The following is a 16,086-nucleotide window of genomic DNA, read 5'->3' on the forward strand; positions in this document are numbered from 1 at the left end:
CTAATCCTTTCTCTCTCCCCATGCCTGCAGGAACTCCTAGAATCAGAATGTTGCCTTTTTTATAGTATCCTGTAGATTCCCAATAATCTTTTTTCTAATCTCCTCTAATTGTGTTTGGTTTGACTGTATACTTTCCTGTGCTCTGTCTACTAAGTCTGATATTCTCTCTTCTGCCTCACTGATTCTATTTTTAAGGCTCTCCACTGCATTTTTTATTTGTTCTATTGAATTCTTCATTTCATTTTGATTTCTCCTTAATATCTCAGTTTCGTGTTCTGTTGAATTCTTCCTTTCATCTTGATTCCTCCTTATAATTTCAATTTCATGGGAGAGATTTTCTTTCATGACCTTCATGGATTTCAGTAGTTTGTGCATTTGCTTTTGATTACTTCTATGTAATCATATGATCAAATTTTTGAGTTCTATTTCTTGCATTTCTTCTATCTCATCACCTTCATGATCTAGTATGGAAGTGTCATGTTCTTTTGGGAGTGTCATGATGTCTTCCTTATTTTTCTCATATTGTTGCATTTCTTGTTTAGCATTTTTTAGATACTCATCTTTTTTTCTGCTGTGACGGTTTTTATCATTGTATTATCACTGTAGATAAATGGACTTTCTGCTTTCAGTGAATCTCCAGAGGCTTATAGTGGGTATGGCCAGAGAGCTCTGTTCAGTTCTCAAGGGTAAAGGGTATGCCTAAGGTGACACATCCAGGTTTGGCATGGTAAATCTCTCTTTTTTTAATCAGAAGGGAGTTATATTCTGTTCAGCTGAGCTCTTCTCCTTGATGGAGCCCAGTGCCTGAGTACTAAATCAAGTGTGTATATTTACTCTGTCCCAAGGACCACATAAGGATCTATGCTCCCCATTGAGACCTCTGTCCTTAGTGAGTTGTACTATGAGAATTAATAGCAAATCTAGTCTTCAAACACCTGTTTAGCTGGGAGCCTAGAAAAAATGCTCAGGCAAGCAATATTGTGAAAAATTAGTTCTAAGTAATATGAAAGATAACCCAGACAAAACAGCAGTCCAGCAAATCATTCAACCTCACTGAAACTACCAGCAGACACACCATTCATTTTCTATTAAATCTGTTTATATAAGACTTAATTTGATGAACACTTGTAAGAAGCCATGGGGACTTAAACAGGGATGAAGAGCTATTTCTAATGGGTAGTAATGGAGGTGGAATGGATTACTTGCACAGCTATTCTCTAGATAGGAAATAAAAGAGCTACTGCAACTAGATGCATCATAGTATGTGTAGCTCTGTTATCATGGGATAGCCATGCAACCTAGGAAAATTGTTCCTCCTGAGGGTATCCTGAGGAATTAACTGAATGTACATCAGGTTTATATAAATCAAGAAATGACATTGTCAATTGGAAGGGATAAAAACACACATTTTCAGTAAAAATGAGAGCCACCTGTAGGAGCAGGGAATAATACAACAATAAAAGTTTATAAAAATTATAGTAAAGTTAAATTAATACAAAAGTACACTACAGGGGCCAGTGCTGTCTCACAGCAGGTTATCGCCCTGACCTGAAGTACCGCCATCCCATATGGGTGCTGGCTCGAGACCCGGCTGCTCCACTTCCAATCAAGCTCTCTGCTATGGCCTGGGAAATAGTAGAAGGCCCAAGTCCTTGGGCCCCTGCACCTACATGGGAGATCCGGAGGAAGCTCCTGGCTTTGTATCAGCACAGTTCTGGCCGTTGTGGCCAATTGGAGAGTGAACCATTGGATGGAAGATCTCCCTCTCTCACTTCCTCTGCTCTTTCTGTGTAACTCTTTCAAATAAATAAATAAATCTTTTTTTTTTTTTAAAAAAGTGTACTACATTTATGCTCCTGCTTCTCTGTTGCAATGGGTACCACCTGGACAGACTTCATTCCATGTTCTTCTCTCAAGGCAATTAGGAATAGAATGAAGACATGTAGAATAGGGGGATCATGAATGAAAAAGGTATTTTGCACTCAGTAATACAGGAAAATTCAGATGAGTGTTGCAAGTTATAGTGTTTGAGGTTGTCCCTTTAAAGAATGAGGGTGATGTGTGGGACAACATCTACTTGCATATTCAAATAGACCTTGGATATTGGAGTCTAATCCAGATGTGCACACAGATAAGTTGAAATTTCTCATGGGTATATAGGTCACCACAAACGCATTCCCTTGTGCTGCACACAACACTTATTATCCAGGGTCAGGGTACACTATTATGGCTGGAACATGTGTCACTTCATATGCCTATGATTTGCACTACAATAATGTGGGGAAAGAATCCTGGGTGGCCAACAAAGCAGCTATAAACAAATAACTTTGTAATTGATGAAGATGGTATTCCAAATAACTGTTGCAATTACTGTTACTCAACTTTGAAATATTTATTAACAAAATTTACACAGGAGAGCACAGTTCAATTCATATACTTGATCCCACTCTCAATGAGAAACCAAAACTGCAGGTTGTATAAGAGAAAAATGTCTGAAGAATGGTTAAGCACTCTCTGTCACAATTCATCATGAAAACTGCCCAATACCTACTAAGGTGTGATTCCACCAAAGAATTCTTCCAGACAAATTATATTTCAGGGACTTCTCTCTGTAATCTTGCTATGTTTTGTGGAAGGTCACCTAATAATAAAGGTATTTCCCATCACAATACAGTCATAGGCTTTTTTCTTTCTGTGAGTTGTCAGGTAACCATTGAGAGATGATGTATGGTACATGACTTTCCTATGCATGTATGTTTTCTCATTTCTGAGTCTCTTCATGTGAATTGATTAATGGCAGAAGAATTTTTCACATTCATTAAACTGACATTTTACTATTTGAATTCTCTTGTTTGTTGATGTTTAATTTCTTGTTTTTTAAGATTTTTATTTATTTATTTGACAGGTAGAGTTACAGACAGTGAGAGAGACAGAGAGAAAGGTCTTCCTTCTGTTGGTTCACTCCTCAAATGGCTGCAATGGCCAGAGCTGCACTAAACCAAAGCCAGGAGCCAGGGGCTTCTTCCTGGTCTCCCATGTGGGTGCAGAGGCCCAAGCACTTAGGCCATCTTCTACTGCTTTCTCAGGCCACAGCATACAGCTGTACTGGAAGAGGGGCAGCTGGGATAAGAACTGGCACCCATATGGGATGTCAGCATTGTGGGGGGAGGATTAACCTACTGCTCTACGGTGCCAGCCTGATGTCTAATTTCTGGCTATGGTTTGTTCAAATCTACTGCACTGGAAGGATATCACCTTTTTTGAGTTGCATATTTATTCAAGCCTGAATTCCATGAAAATATACTTCCACATTCATTACACTCCTAAGAAATCCCTTATGTGAATTCTCTGATGTATAATGATCGATTTCTGACAAATGGCTTTTTGTCACACTAATAATATTTCTGAACTTCTTCATTTTTTAATGATTTACTTTATTTATTTGAAAGATAGTTACAGAGAGACAGGGAAGCATAAAGAGGTCTTCCATCCACTGGTTCACTCCCCAGATGGATGCAATGGCTGGAGCTACAGAGATCCAAATCCAGGAGTCAGGAGCTTCTTCTGGGTTTCCCACCTGGGTGCAGGGCCATCTTCTACTACTTTCCCAGGCCATAGCAGAGAGCTGGATCAGAAGAGGTGCAGTTGGGACCAGAACCAGTGCCCACATGGCATGCTGGCACTTCAGGCCAGGGCTTTAACCTACTGTGCCACAGCGCTGGTCCCCAACTTTCTTCCTTATGGGATTTCCATTAAAAGGCTCTGTCACATAGTTATATTGATTTTGGAAAAAGTCCTTCACATTCATTATATTCAAGTTCACTCCCTCATTTGAACTGCATGTGTTATGAGGTATTCCTTCTGAAAAAAGTCTTTCTCACATTTATTACAAGATTTCTACCATGTACTAAATTCTCTGCTGTTATATTGTGTGATTTTGGCAGTTTCCAACACTCATTCTGTTCATAAGGTTTCTCCCCGATGTGAATTCTGATGTTTTAAGAGGTGTTACTTGAGGATAAAAGCTTTTCCATATGCATTATATCCAAAGTGTTTTCCCCCATATGAATTAGATGATGTGCAATGAGGGCTGAATTATGGGAAAAAGCTTTCCAAGTCATTATGTTCAAAAGGTTTCTCTTCATGTGAATTTTCTGATGCATTCTGAGATGTGACTTATTCCCAAGGAATTTTCTACAGTCATTGCATTCATGAAGTTTCTCCCTGGTGTGAAGTCTCTGGTGTGATATGAGCTATGATTTATAACATATGATTTCTAAAGGCTTTTCCACACTCATTAGATTCATAAGGTTTATGCCCTGTGTGAATTCTGTTTGATATGAGGTATAATTTATAGAAAAATGCTTTTCTGCAGTCATTACATTTATAAGATTATTTCCCTGGGTGAATCCTCTGATGCATTTGGAGTTGGAACCAAAAGTTTTTCCACAGTCATTATACTCATGAAGTTTCAACACTGTGTGCATTCTCTGGTGCATTATGAGGGTTGACTTTTGTCCAAAGGGTTTTCCAGTCATTAAATTCATAAGGTTTCTGACCTGTGTGAATTCTCTGATGCATGATGAGGGTTGACTTATGGCTAAATGCTTTTCCACAGTTATTCCATTCATGAGTTTTCTACCCTGTGTTAATTCTCTTCTATGATATGAGGTTTGTCTTTTGTCCAAAGGCTTTTCCACAGTAATTACACTCATGAGGTTTCTCCCCTGTGTGAATTCTCTGATGTTTCCAAAGGACTGACTTATATCAAGAGGCTTTCCCCTGGTCATTACATTCATGGGTCTCCCCTGTGTGAATTCTTTAGTGTGATATGAGGTGTGACTGTCATAAAAAGGTTTTGCTACAGTCATTGCACTTATGAGGTTTCTGCCCTGTGTGAATTCACTGATGTATGAGGAGGTCTGACTTACATACAACGGCTTTCCCATAGTCATTATATTCATAGGACTTCTCATCTTTGTGAATTTTCTGGTGCTTTATGAGGTGTGACTTTTTTGTAAAGGCTTTTCCACAATCATTACATTCATGAGGTTTCTGCCCTGTGTGAATTGTCTGGTGTATGATGAGGTCTGAATATCATCCAAAGGCTTTTCCACAGTCATTACATTCATGAGGTTTCTGTCCCATGTGAATTTGCTGGTGTTTGATGAGGGCTGATTTTCGTCCAAAGGCTTTTCCACAGTCATTACATTTATGAGGTTTCTCCCCTGTGTGAATTCGCTGATGTATGATGAGGTTTGACTTTCGTCCAAAGGCTTTTCCACAGTCATTACATTTATGAGGTTTCTCCCCTGTGTGAATTCGCTGGTGTATGATGAGGTCTGACTTTCGTCCAAAGGCTTTTCCACAGTCATTACATTTATGAGGTTTCTCCCCTGTGTGAATTCGCTGGTGTATGATGAGGGCTGACTTTTGCCCAAAGGCTTTTCCACAGTCATTACATTTATGAGGTTTCTCCCCTGTGTGAATTCGCTGGTGTATGATGAGGTTTGACTTTCGTCCAAAGGCTTTTCCACAGTCATTACATTCATGAGATTTCTCCCCTGTGTGAATTCGCTGGTGTATGATGAGGGCTGACTTTTGCCCAAAGGCTTTTCCACAGTCATTACATTTATGAGGTTTCTCCCCTGTGTGAATTCGCTGGTGTATGATGAGGGCTGACTTTTGCCCAAAGGCTTTTCCACAGTCATTACATTTATGAGGTTTCTCCCCTGTGTGAATTTGCTGGTGTACGAGGAGGGCTGATTTTCGTCCAAAGGCTTTTCCACAGTCATTACATTTATGAGGTTTCTCCCCTGTGTGAAGTCGCTGGTGTACGATGAGGGCTGACTTTCGTCCAAAGGCTTTTCCACAGTCATTACATTTATGAGGTTTCTCCCCTGTGTGAATTCGCTGGTGTATGATGAGGGCTGACTTTTGCCCAAAGGCTTTTCCACAGTCATTACATTTATGAGGTTTCTCCCCTGTGTGAATTCGCTGGTGTATGATGAGGTCTGACTTTTGCCCAAAGGCTTTTCCACAGTCATTACATTTATGAGGTTTCTCCCCTGTGTGAATTCGCTGGTGTATGATGAGGGCTGACTTTCGTCCAAAGGCTTTCCCACAGTCATTACATTTATGAGGTTTCTCCCCTGTGTGAATTTGCTGGTGTATTATGAGGTGTGACTTTTGCCCAAAGGCTTTTCCACAGTCATTACATTTATGAGGTTTCTCCCCTGTGTGAATTTGCTGGTGCATTATGAGGTTTGACTTTTGCCCAAAGGCTTTTCCACAGTCATTACATTTATGAGGTTTCTCCCCTGTGTGAATTCTCTGGTGCATTATGAGGTATGACTTTCGTCCAAAGGCTTTTCCACAGTCATTACATTTATGAGGTTTCTCCCCTGTGTGAATTCGCTGATGTATGATGAGGTTTGACTTTCGTCCAAATTCTTTTCCACAGTCATTACATTTATGAGGTTTCTCCCCTGTGTGAATTCGCTGGTGTATGATGAGGTCTGACTTTCGTCCAAAGGCTTTTCCACAGTCATTACATTTATGAGGTTTCTCCCCTGTGTGAATCTGCTGATGTTTCCTGAGGACTGACTTTTGTCCAAAAGCTTTTCCGCAGTCATTACATTCATAAGGTGAATTAAAACTGATTGATTTTCCACAAGGTTTACATGTGTAGAGTTTTTCCCTTGTATTTAATCTTTGATTTATTGCAGGATGTGAATGGTGAATGACAGGTTCAACATACCTAAGGTACTTATAAAGTTTCTCTCTTGTGTAGGTTTGTTGGTACATATTGAGGCTAAAATTTTCATGTTTAGCTTTTTCTATTTGCGTTGCTTTTCCAAAAGTGACAGTTGATTTATTATAGTTTTCTGCCATATGAATCCTCTCAGATTTATAAAACATCTTTCTTGTGCAGACGTTTGCTTGTCCAGTGGGTCCAAATGGCTTCTTCATAACATGAATATTGTCATGCTGACCAAGAGGCTCACAGAACTGGAGAGAATTTCCAGGTATCTTGGTGTTATCAAATTTCTCTCCAGCCTGTAGTTGATCAGGCCCACTGGGGGGATACACAGTGTGACATTTAGTGTATTCCTCAGGCTTCAATCCTGTATAGGTTCCCTTTTTAATAATCAGTGTTGGAATATGGCTTGATTTTAAACTAAGTGTTTTTCTTAATTCAACTCTCTTGAGAGCTGATGTCTTATTATTTTTCATAAAATCCTGATTCAGATTTTTGTCATGACTTTCCTGGTTGATCCTAATCAGGTCATCCCTTTTCATGACCACTGAAATGAGAAAAAAGCAATCATGTTACTGAATCGCATGTAACTATTTCTCCTGGCATACTCATGTAAAGGGAATGAAGTCACTTGTTATCCAAGTGGCATAATATTTTCACAAAATCAGTATGAGGTACTTATTTATGACCATTATATGGCTTTTCTCCTTAATACATTCATATATTAAATTGTACCATGAGGTTTCCCAATGTTGAAACATGATTCTTTTTACTATGAGAATTTTTCAAGGATGGTAGAATTTCATTTGTGCTATGATGTGTGTGATCCCTGCATCTCAAAACAGTGTCAGTTTCAGCCCCGGCTACTCTGCTTTCAGTACAGCTCTCTACCCATGTAAACAGGGAGGAAGTAGATAATGGGTCATGTGCATGGGAACCTGTGAGACACCAGGGAAGACTAGATGAATTCTAGAGTTTTGGCTTCAGACTAATTAGACCTAAGTGTTGCAGGCATCTGGGAAGTGAGCTAAGAGAGGACCTCTTTCTCTCTCTTTCTCCTCTCACTATCACTCTGCCTTTCACAAAGATGAAATAACTATAAAGTATTCTAAAGAATGGACAAATGTTTAATAAAAATATTCATCCACTAACTAGCAACCATTTTTCCCTGTCCTTTTTCTCCAGTTTATTTTTTATAAAATCTGTGTGTTTTGTGCTTCTCTGATATTTCAAATATAAACATGAAAAAGTTTTACTGATCACTTACTTGTAGGTGGAGAAGAGTGAAATGTTCCTGTACTTTCAGCAAGACAACATTTAAGGAGTATGATTGGAATCTATGATTGTCTTACATTCAATCTTCCTAGGTAAACATCATTTGTGGGATTTTTCAAATGAAAAAATACTTTGTCTCTACTCTAGGACAGCTTCCCCAAATTCCTAAGGACACCCAACACCTTCAGCTTCTCAGAAGTACAACAGGTAGAAAATAGTCACAATATACCACTGTGGTTAAACACTTCCAATCAGTTTGAAGAATGTGTTTCTGCAAACTGGGATGTGCTCATCTTCTTTAAAAGTGTTTTCTAGCTCATTCTGAAATCATCAGTGCTGGTTACCTCCTCTAAATTCTTTCTATAAACATTCCTGTGTGATAATTTGAATTATTTCTGGAGGCTTTTGATCAATTGCCTCCTATTTGCACAGAAAGATTCATTTCCTATGCATTTCTCATCTTTTTGTTTGCATATTTTTCAATGATACTGAAAAATAGGAGAGAAAGCATACTTCAAACTCCACCCTTAAAGAAATCTGAACCACTCAACATAAACCCACGAGGCTACTTGACCTTGGTCTCAAAATCTCATTACTTTTTTGGTTAGTCTAGGATCACTTATTTTCATGTTTTATATAAATTCATGCTTAGTTTATGATTTCTTTTTTCAAAGATTTACTTTATTTATTTGAAAGCTAGAATTATAGAGAGAGGTAGAGACAGAGAGAAGTGGTTCACTCCCTATATGGACACAACAACCAATACTGGGCCAAGATGAAGTTAGGAGCCAGGAGTGTCTTTCTTGTCTCCCACATGGGTACAGGGAGCCAAGGACTTGGGCCAACCTCTACTCCTTTCTCATGTGCATTAGCAGAGAGCTGGATTAGAAGAGGACCAGCTGGGACTTGAGCTGGCACCCATATGCAATGCTAGTGCTACAGGCTGGAGCTTTAACACACTGCACCACAGTGTCATTCCTAGCTTCCTAATTTCTGATGTCACAGCACAGAGGCTTACTCATGACCATCTTTTTTGAAAGATTATATATTTGAAAGTCAGAGTTACACAGAGAGAGGAGAGGCAAAGAGAGAGTACGGTCTTCCATCCAATGGTTCACTCCCCAATTGGCCTCAATGGCCAGAATTGTGCTGATCTGAAGCCAGGAGCCAGTAGCTTCTTCTGGGTCTCCCTTGGGTGCAGGGGTCCAAGGACTTGGACCATCTTCTACTGCTTTCCCAGGTTATAGCAGAGAGGTGGATTGGAAGTGGAGCAACTGGGTCTTGAACTGGTGCCCATATGGGATGCTGGCACTTCAGGCCAGGGTGTTAACTCATTGCACCACAGCACTGGACCCGTGACCATATTTTAGCATTTACTTATTTACTTACTTGAGAGTCAGAGACACAGAATGAGAGATAAAGACTGAACAGAGGTTTGCCAGCTATAGGCTCACTCCTCAAATGTTTCCAACAAACTATAATTTTCTTATTTATTTGAGAGGCACAGAGGAAAAAAAAGGAAAGAGACTAAGACAGAGAGAGAGTTCACATTTATTGATTCCATCCTGAGAAAGTTCTATTCCTGGGCAAAATCATGAGTGGGTACTCAATTTGAGCAATGAGTTAGAAATAAGTTTCTGGGGGGGGGCAGCGTTGTAGCATAGCAGGTAAAGCCACCACCTGCAGTGCCAACATCACTTATGGGCACCAGTTCAAGTCCTAGCTGATCCACTTCTGATCCAGCACTCTGCTATGGCCTGGGAAAGCAGTAGAAAATGGCCCACATCCTTGGACCCCTGTACCCATGTGGGAGACCTGGAAGAAGCTCCTGGCTCCTGGCTTTGGATCAGTGCAGCTCCAGCCATGACAGCCAATTGGGAAGTGAACCAGTGGATGGAAAACCTCTCTCTCTCCCTCTCCTTCTTCTCTGACTTTCAAATAAATAAATCTTTTAAAAAAAAGAAACATTAATCTTAAAAAAAAAGTTTCTGAACATTGCCTAATTAACAAGCACTGAAGGAACTAATAAGTGCATGAAGGAAAAGGTATGAAAGTTTAGAGAAGGACAAGTTAGAATTTGGGGAATTATCAAACCTAGATAAAAGCCTTAGTAACATCAGAAAATGATTGGATTTTTTTTATTCAAAGAACATCTTCACTAAGAACAAAAGTTAGAAAGACACTGGTATCACTAAATACTCTAGAATGCCTGTGTCTGATGCACAAAACCAGCTGTCATCAGGAGTAAGGCTTGAGAAAAATTCATGGAAAGAGCACCAGTCACCATCTGCACAATTTCTGCCTTGGTCTCCCTCTCTCTTATGTGCAGACTGACCTGGAAGGCTCTGATTCAGGCATTCTTCCACTATCCATGGCTCTGCTCCTTGCTCCAACTTGAAGATCAAGTCAGGTTTGGTAATGCAGTGCCCTATTAATGGAAACATGTAAGACTTTGTGAAATCACTATCTTGGGTTATTTAAAGGACTATAGCTTGGTCCAGGAGCTATGCAACAAATGTTCCAATTTGAATCTTTTATTAGAGGGTAGATATTCAGATCATTCCTGGACTCAAATTCTACACCAGCCCAATATTAAACATTATAAAGTGTTCCCTTATTTGTCAAATAGCAAGAAAATATTATCACTGGGTATGTGATGGGTGTTACTCACCCAAGGAGAACAGGCTGCTGTAGGTCTCCAGCATCACATCTCTGTACAGGATTTTCTGAGCATTGTTCATTTTCTGCCATTCCTCCCAAGTAAAGTACACAGCCAGGTCTTCAAATGCTATCATCACCTGTAATATTACATTTCCAGTCAACATATTAATTCTGTCACAAAATAAACACCCACAGTTGTGTGTGGATACAAAGGAAAAAAGAAAGGATATGGTTTCTCATTAAACTTGTTGAGTGTTAAGAAATCCACACAGAAGCATTCAACAGAGTCAAACCCATGATCTACAGGCTGTGAGAAATGCCTAAGCTGGAGGGAAACAGGAGGTTCAAATCACAAAGGCCACATCTGTCAAGGGGAATTGCACAGCAGGCTAACAGAGGGGCAATATTGACTCATGAATGGGCAGGGTTAAGGAGAAGTATGTAGAAGCATTGAGGAAAAAAGGCAAGAAAGCATCAGTGAAACTATGATAGGAATGAACAGAAGATAATTTCCAGGAAAACACCATGCCTATCATTTCCAATATGTCAGAGAAAAAATACATTAAAAGACAGGGCAGACATTTAGCTTAGTGTTTCTGGTGCCACCTCAGAGTGTCTATGTTTGATTTCCAATGCCAGTGGCAGTTTTTAGCTCACAGATAATGCAGACCTGGGGAAGCAGTTGTGATGTCACCAATGAAGGAGGCCTAGATTCCATTTCTTAATTCTGGCTTCAGTCCTGCCCCAACTATGTTTGGTATGGTTATCTAGGGAGTGAATTAATGTGTCAAAGCTCTCTATCTCTCAGTCCATCAACTTCTTTCAATATCAAGCTATTAAATATTTTTAAGTAAGAGAGAAAATACAGGTAAGACAAAGAATACAAATTAGCTTTTGCCCTTGTCTATGATTCTTCTACTGATAAACAATTGAAATAACATTATACCTAATTAAAGTGAAAGCAATGGTGGCCAGCTCCATGGCTCACTAGCTTAATACTCTGCCTTGCGGCGCTGGCACACCGGGTTCTAGTCCCATTCGAGATGCCGGATTCTTTCCCGGTTACCCCTCTTCCAGGCCAGCTCTCTGCTGTGGCCCGGGATTGCAGTGGAGGATGGCCCAAGTACTTGGGCCCTGCACCCCATGGGAGACCAGGAGAAGCACCTGGCTCCTGCTTAAGATCAGTGTGGTGCGCCTGCCACAGCATGCCAGCCATGGCGGCCATTGAAGGGTGAACCAATGGAAAAAAGGAAGACCTTTCTGTCTCTCTCTCTCACTGTCCACTCTGCCTGTCAAAAAAAAAAAAAAAGAAAGAAAGAAAGAAAGCAATGGAATTACTTGCCCAAAACATTCAAATGATAAACATTTGAAATAACATTATACATAATTAAGGTGAAAGCAATGGAATTATTTGCCCCAAAAGAGAACCTGGGAATGTCTGCAGTACAATCTGCACTTGTGACTCACTGAGAAAAATGCTTAGAGATTTGTTTAAGAACCTGCAATAGTCACCAGAATTGTGATGCAGCAGCCTAAGCCTCCACCATCACTGCTGGCATCCCATGTAAACAGAGGATTTGAGTCCTGGCTGCTCCACTTCCAATCCAGTTCCCTGCTAATCTGACTGAAAGAGAAGTGAAAATGGCCTGAGTATTTGGACCCTTCCACCAATATGGGAGACCTAGATGGAGTTCCAGGCTGCTGGCTTTGGCCTGGTCCAGTCCCAGCCATTGCAGGCATTAGGGGAAGGAAACAGTAGATAGAAGATATCTCCTTTTGTCTCCCTGTCTCTCCCAATCTCTGTAAGTCTGCCTTTCAACTAAATAATCTTAAAAAATAAATGAGCCTCTAGTAGATTCTCTTCTCCACACATTCCTTATCCTATTCCCAAATCCAATTAAGCTTCTCAAAGATATTAAGGACTCCATTACTCTAAAAATTCAAAAACAAACTTAACTGATTTGTGCTTTAGCACTCGGTAACTCTTCCTCTTGCAGAATGCTAAGTGTTAACTTCATAGATAGCACTAAAACACTCCTCAGTACATCATCTATGTGACAATAAAGACTGATTCAGACCACATGACCCCCAAAATGTAGCATATTGTGCTTAGTTTCAACTCAATTCGTGTAACAAATATATATTTTGCTATAGCAACAGAAAAACAAGAGACCAAACTGCATTATTAAAGATGATGGTAATGTTTCACAGTCATGCCAAATTCATCATTCATTTCTGCATATTTCATGAGAACAAATTTTATGTCTATTTTTCTATTTTTCTATTTTAAAAATTTTTAAAGATTTATTTATTTATTTGAAAGGAAGAGTTACAGAGAGAGGGGTGGGTCTTCCATCTGCTGGTTCAGTCCCCAATTGGCTGCAGTGGCTGGAGCTGCACCAATCTGAAGCCAGGAACCAGGAGCTTCCTCTGGGTCTCCCACATGGGTGAAGGGGCACAAGGACCTGGGCCATCTTCCACTGCTTTCCCAGGCCATAGTAGAGAGCTGGAGCAGAAGTGGGGCAGCCGATTGCAAACTGTTGCCCATATGGGATGCCGATACTTCAGACCAGGGTGTTAATCCACTGAGCCACAGAGCCAGCCCTGTATTTTTCCATTTTAATTAACTAGTATACTGGGACCAGCACTGTGGCATAGCAGGTAAAGCCACTATCTGCAATGCTGGCATCCCATATTGGTGCCAGTTCAAGTCCCAGTGGCTTTGCTTCCAATCCAGCTCTCTGCAACGGCCTGGAAAAGCAGTAGAAGATGACCTAAATCCTTGGGACCCTGTACCCATGTGGGACACCCAGAAGAAGCTCTTCACTTCTAGCTTTGGATCAGTGCAACTTCGGCCATTGTGGCAAACTGGGGGGTGAACCAGTGGATGGAAGACTCTCTCTCTCCCTCTGCTTCTCTGTAACTCTGACTTTCAAACAAATAAAAAAAATCTAAAAAAAAAAAAACTAGCATTAAACACCTAAAATGAGTACTGCCAAGCTGGGGAATAATTTGAGAAGAAAAAACACTTACAAGTGATATATTAATTTTCCTTCCTCCTAGAATCATGTGGAGGGCCTAGAATCATACCTGGGAGAGAAGGTGAATGGCAGGAGTTCAAAGAAAACTCGGGAGGCCAACGCTGTGGCATAACGGGTAAAGTTGCTGCCTGCAGTGCCAGCATTCCATATGGGGGCTGGTTCAAATCCTTCCTGCTGAATGTACAATCTAGCTCCCGGCTATGTCCTGACAAAGCAGTGGAACATGGTCCAAGTCCTTGGGCCACTACACCTGCATGGGAGACCCAGAAGCTCTTGGGTCTTGGCTTTGGATCAGCTCAGCTTTTGGCCTTTGCAGTAATTTGGAGGGTGAGACAGCAGATAGAAGGCTTTCTTTCTCTCTCTCTCACTGCAACTCTTTCAATAAATAAATGAAACTTTAAAAAAACCCTCTGGTTTCCTTCTGCACTGAACAGTGGGAAAAAAGAATATGATAGAATGAATAAAGAATAAGAGGGATAACATATTAAGCTGCTTATCAACAGTCAGGATGAGGGCTGGGCTGGCGCACTGTGCTGATCTGAAGCCAGGAACCAAGTGCTTCTCCTGGCCTCCCATGCGGGTGCAGGGCTCAAGGTCTTGGGCCATTCTCCACTGCACTCCTGGGCCACAGCAGAGAGCTGGACTGGAAGAGGAGCAACTGGGACAGAATCTGGCACCCCAACCTGGACTAGAACCAGGGGTGCCAGCACCTCAGGCAGAGGATTAGCCTATTGAGCCATGGTGCCGGCCCTGATTTGCAGTTCTGACCCCATGTTATGGGCTGCACTCAGCTGGGCAGTTCCTGTGATCACTCCAGGAGCAGAAATGAGAGTTTAGTCACTTGGAGAACTTATTGAGGCTTCACTTAAGTGTCTTGGGTTTGTGGTGAATCTTGGCTACATATTATCATTTTTTTTGACAGGCAGAGTTAGTGAGAGAGAAAGGTCTTCCTTCTGTTGGTTCATCCCTAAATGGCCACTATGGCTAGCATGCTGTGCCAATCCAAAGCCAGGGCCACATGCTTCCTCCTGATCTCCCATGTGTGTGCAGGGGCCCAAGCACTTGGGTCATCCTCCACTGCCTTCCCAGGCCACAGCAGAGAGCTGGACTGGAAGAGGAGCAACCAGAACAGAACCAGCACCCCAACTGGGACTAGAACCTGGAGTACTGGTGCCACAAGTGGAGGATTAGCCTAGTGAGCTGCAACGCCAGCCTACATACTATCTCTTCAACAGGCAGGCCCCAGGGTTTTTCAGAAGATAACAACAGTCAGAAAAAGAAAATCTGAAAAGGCCAATACTTTAGAAATTGTCTATTTCTGGTGCTGGTTCTGTGGCATACCAGGTAAGGCCACCACCTGCAGTGCCAGCATCCCATATGGGTGTCAGTTCAAGATTCGGCTGCTCCACTTCCGATCCAGCTCTTTGCTATGGCCTGGGAAAACAGTAGAAGATGGTGACCCATTCTTTCCACTGGGATCTCACTCGTGGAGATCTTTCATTTAGGTTTTTTTTTCCCCTCCAGAGTGTCTTGACTTTCCATGCCTGAAATACTCTCATGGGCATTTCAGCCAGATCCGCATGCCTTAAGGGCTGATTATGAAGCCAGAGTGCTGTTAGGACATTTGCCATTCTATGGGTCTGCTGTGTATCTCACTTCCCATGTTGGATCATTCTCTCCCTTTTTGATTCTATCAGCTAGTATTTGCAGTGTCAGCTAGTATTTGCAGACACTATTCTTGTTTATGTGATCCCTTTGGTTCTTAGTCCTACCATTACGATCAATTGTGAACAGAAATTGATCACTGGGACTAGTGAAATGGCATTGGTACATGCCACTTCGATGGGATTGAATTCGAATCCCCTGGTTTGTTTCTAACTCTACTGTTTGAGGTAAGTCAGCTTGAGCATGTCCCGAATTGCACATCTCTTCCCTCTCTTATTCCCACTCTTATATTTAACAGCGATCACTTTTCAGTTAAGTTTCAGCACTTAAGAAGAATTGTGTATTGATTACAGTATTCAACCAAAAGTATTAAGTAGAACAAACAAAAAAAATACTAAGAGGGCCACAGCACACCTGCCGCAGCAGCCACTGGGGAGTGAACCAACAGAATTTCTCTCTCTCTCTCTCTCACTGTCCACTCTGCCTGTCAAAAAATAAATAAATAAAAGAACTGCAAATCAAATGGCTATTTGTTAAGCCATTGTGTTTTCTGATTTGTCTTACTTCAAATGCTGATACATATCAGTAAGTATGGCAGAAAGTTGAATTACATGCAAACTACAATGCATACAACTTCAAAATTTCATTTAGAAGTTGCATTAAAACAAGGCCAGCATTGTCACA

The 16,086-nt window shown here is 41.1% G+C and overlaps 1 protein-coding gene across 1 annotated transcript in view; it reads right to left on the reverse strand.

Moving 5' to 3' along the window:
• Window positions 1-3,462: 3,462 nt before the first annotated feature.
• Window positions 3,463-16,086, reverse strand: part of LOC149121610 (uncharacterized) — a 31,391-nt gene continuing 18,767 nt past the window's right edge. Inside the window, exons 2-4 of the mRNA XM_089316565.1 lie at window positions 10,707-10,833; window positions 10,371-10,463; window positions 3,463-7,307 (exon numbers count right to left, since the gene is read on the reverse strand). Coding sequence (XP_089172691.1) covers window positions 5,098-7,307; window positions 10,371-10,463; window positions 10,707-10,833 — 2,430 coding nt within the window. The 3' untranslated portion in view covers window positions 3,463-5,097. The remainder of the gene's footprint in view (window positions 7,308-10,370; window positions 10,464-10,706; window positions 10,834-16,086) is intronic.

This window comes from Oryctolagus cuniculus, chromosome 16, assembly GCF_051225735.1.
Source record: "Oryctolagus cuniculus isolate XC-2025 breed Fujian yellow rabbit chromosome 16, ASM5122573v1, whole genome shotgun sequence".
Taxonomy (NCBI): Eukaryota; Metazoa; Chordata; class Mammalia; order Lagomorpha; family Leporidae; genus Oryctolagus; species Oryctolagus cuniculus.